The 1095-nt window shown below is 40.6% G+C and overlaps 1 protein-coding gene across 2 annotated transcripts in view; it reads right to left on the bottom strand.

Annotated features, from left to right (window-relative positions):
* LOC106527418 (PI-PLC X domain-containing protein 1) overlaps positions 1-1095 on the bottom strand; it is a gene marked incomplete in the record, with an annotated part of 13905 nt that overhangs the window by 4234 nt on the left and 8576 nt on the right. For both annotated transcript variants that reach the window (XM_014022298.1, XM_014022297.1), the window contains 2 exon segments: positions 125-237; positions 715-870. In XM_014022298.1, the coding sequence (XP_013877752.1) occupies positions 125-237; positions 715-870 (269 nt within the window).

The raw sequence follows: 1095 nt of genomic DNA, 5'->3' as shown, positions 1-1095 counted from the left end.
ACACACACACACACACACACACACACACACACACACACACACACAGGAAATTACATTCCCAAATAACGTGTAAAGAGTCATTTATAACTTAGTCATTTATGATGTAAGTTGGCAGTAAATCTACCAGTAAGGTATCCCAGTCCATAGCTCAGGATGCTGCTGCACCATCTGCTGGTTGTCATAGGCGACGATCACCTGACGACCTCGGGACCAACAGGAACGCAGCGTGGGGACGTCCTACAGTTATACAGTACACACACTTAAACTGGCTGGATTTTTATCCGGTTCAACAAACAGATCCTAATTTAAGAATAAAAAGATGTACTTTAAGAAGTTGATTGATCATAAATCATGGTGCTCTTGCTCCCTTAGATCAGCCTGGAACAATCCTGAGGGATTGTTAATGTTTTGGTTCTGATAAGAACCAAGGCCTTTCTCTCTCAGGCCTGCTGCAGGCTGCTCAGGGCCTGACTGGACTCAGATTGAGAATATAGTTTTTCATAAGAGATCTGCTGGTTTTCTGCTATTTTATTCAGACTTCCTATTTATAAAACATGATTTTGTTACATATTCTTGTTCTGTTTTAAGTAGCAAAACTGTAGTTTGAGTTGCAACGAGTCAGTTCCAGCTTCTTCAGCACAGACATGAAGCGCTCGGAGTTCTTCACGTTGCATTGAAATACAGTTTCTTTGTATAAACGTTTTCAGTCTTTACCTTTGGAGGGAAAAGCTTCTTGTTGAAGAGAGAGATGATGAACTCCACCAGATCTTGGTGGTCTTCATTTGTCAGACATTCAAAGTGTGAGCAGGAAATGATGACAATCTCTTTAGGATGAGCTTCCAGCCACATGTCCAGTTCATCCATAGCCTCCTGCATACAGATTATTGTCCATTAGAAAAAGATACAGTATCTTAAACCAGTGTTTCCCAAAGTTGGGGTCGGGACCCAAAGTGGGGTCCCGAAACGTCAAGGTGGGGTCCTGAAAAGATTTTCTGAATTAACTATTTTTGCCTTAGTTGTTACAAAGGAGTGAGGTTAGTATATTTAAAATGGATAAATGTAGTATAAAAATATTGTTACTGTGCCCATGTTTAG

This window comes from Austrofundulus limnaeus, unplaced genomic scaffold (genome assembly GCF_001266775.1).
Source record: "Austrofundulus limnaeus strain Quisiro unplaced genomic scaffold, Austrofundulus_limnaeus-1.0 Scaffold323, whole genome shotgun sequence".
Taxonomy (NCBI): Eukaryota; Metazoa; Chordata; class Actinopteri; order Cyprinodontiformes; family Rivulidae; genus Austrofundulus; species Austrofundulus limnaeus.
Note: the sequence above shows the minus strand (reverse complement) of the source record. Positions and strands in the feature narration are given on the sequence as shown.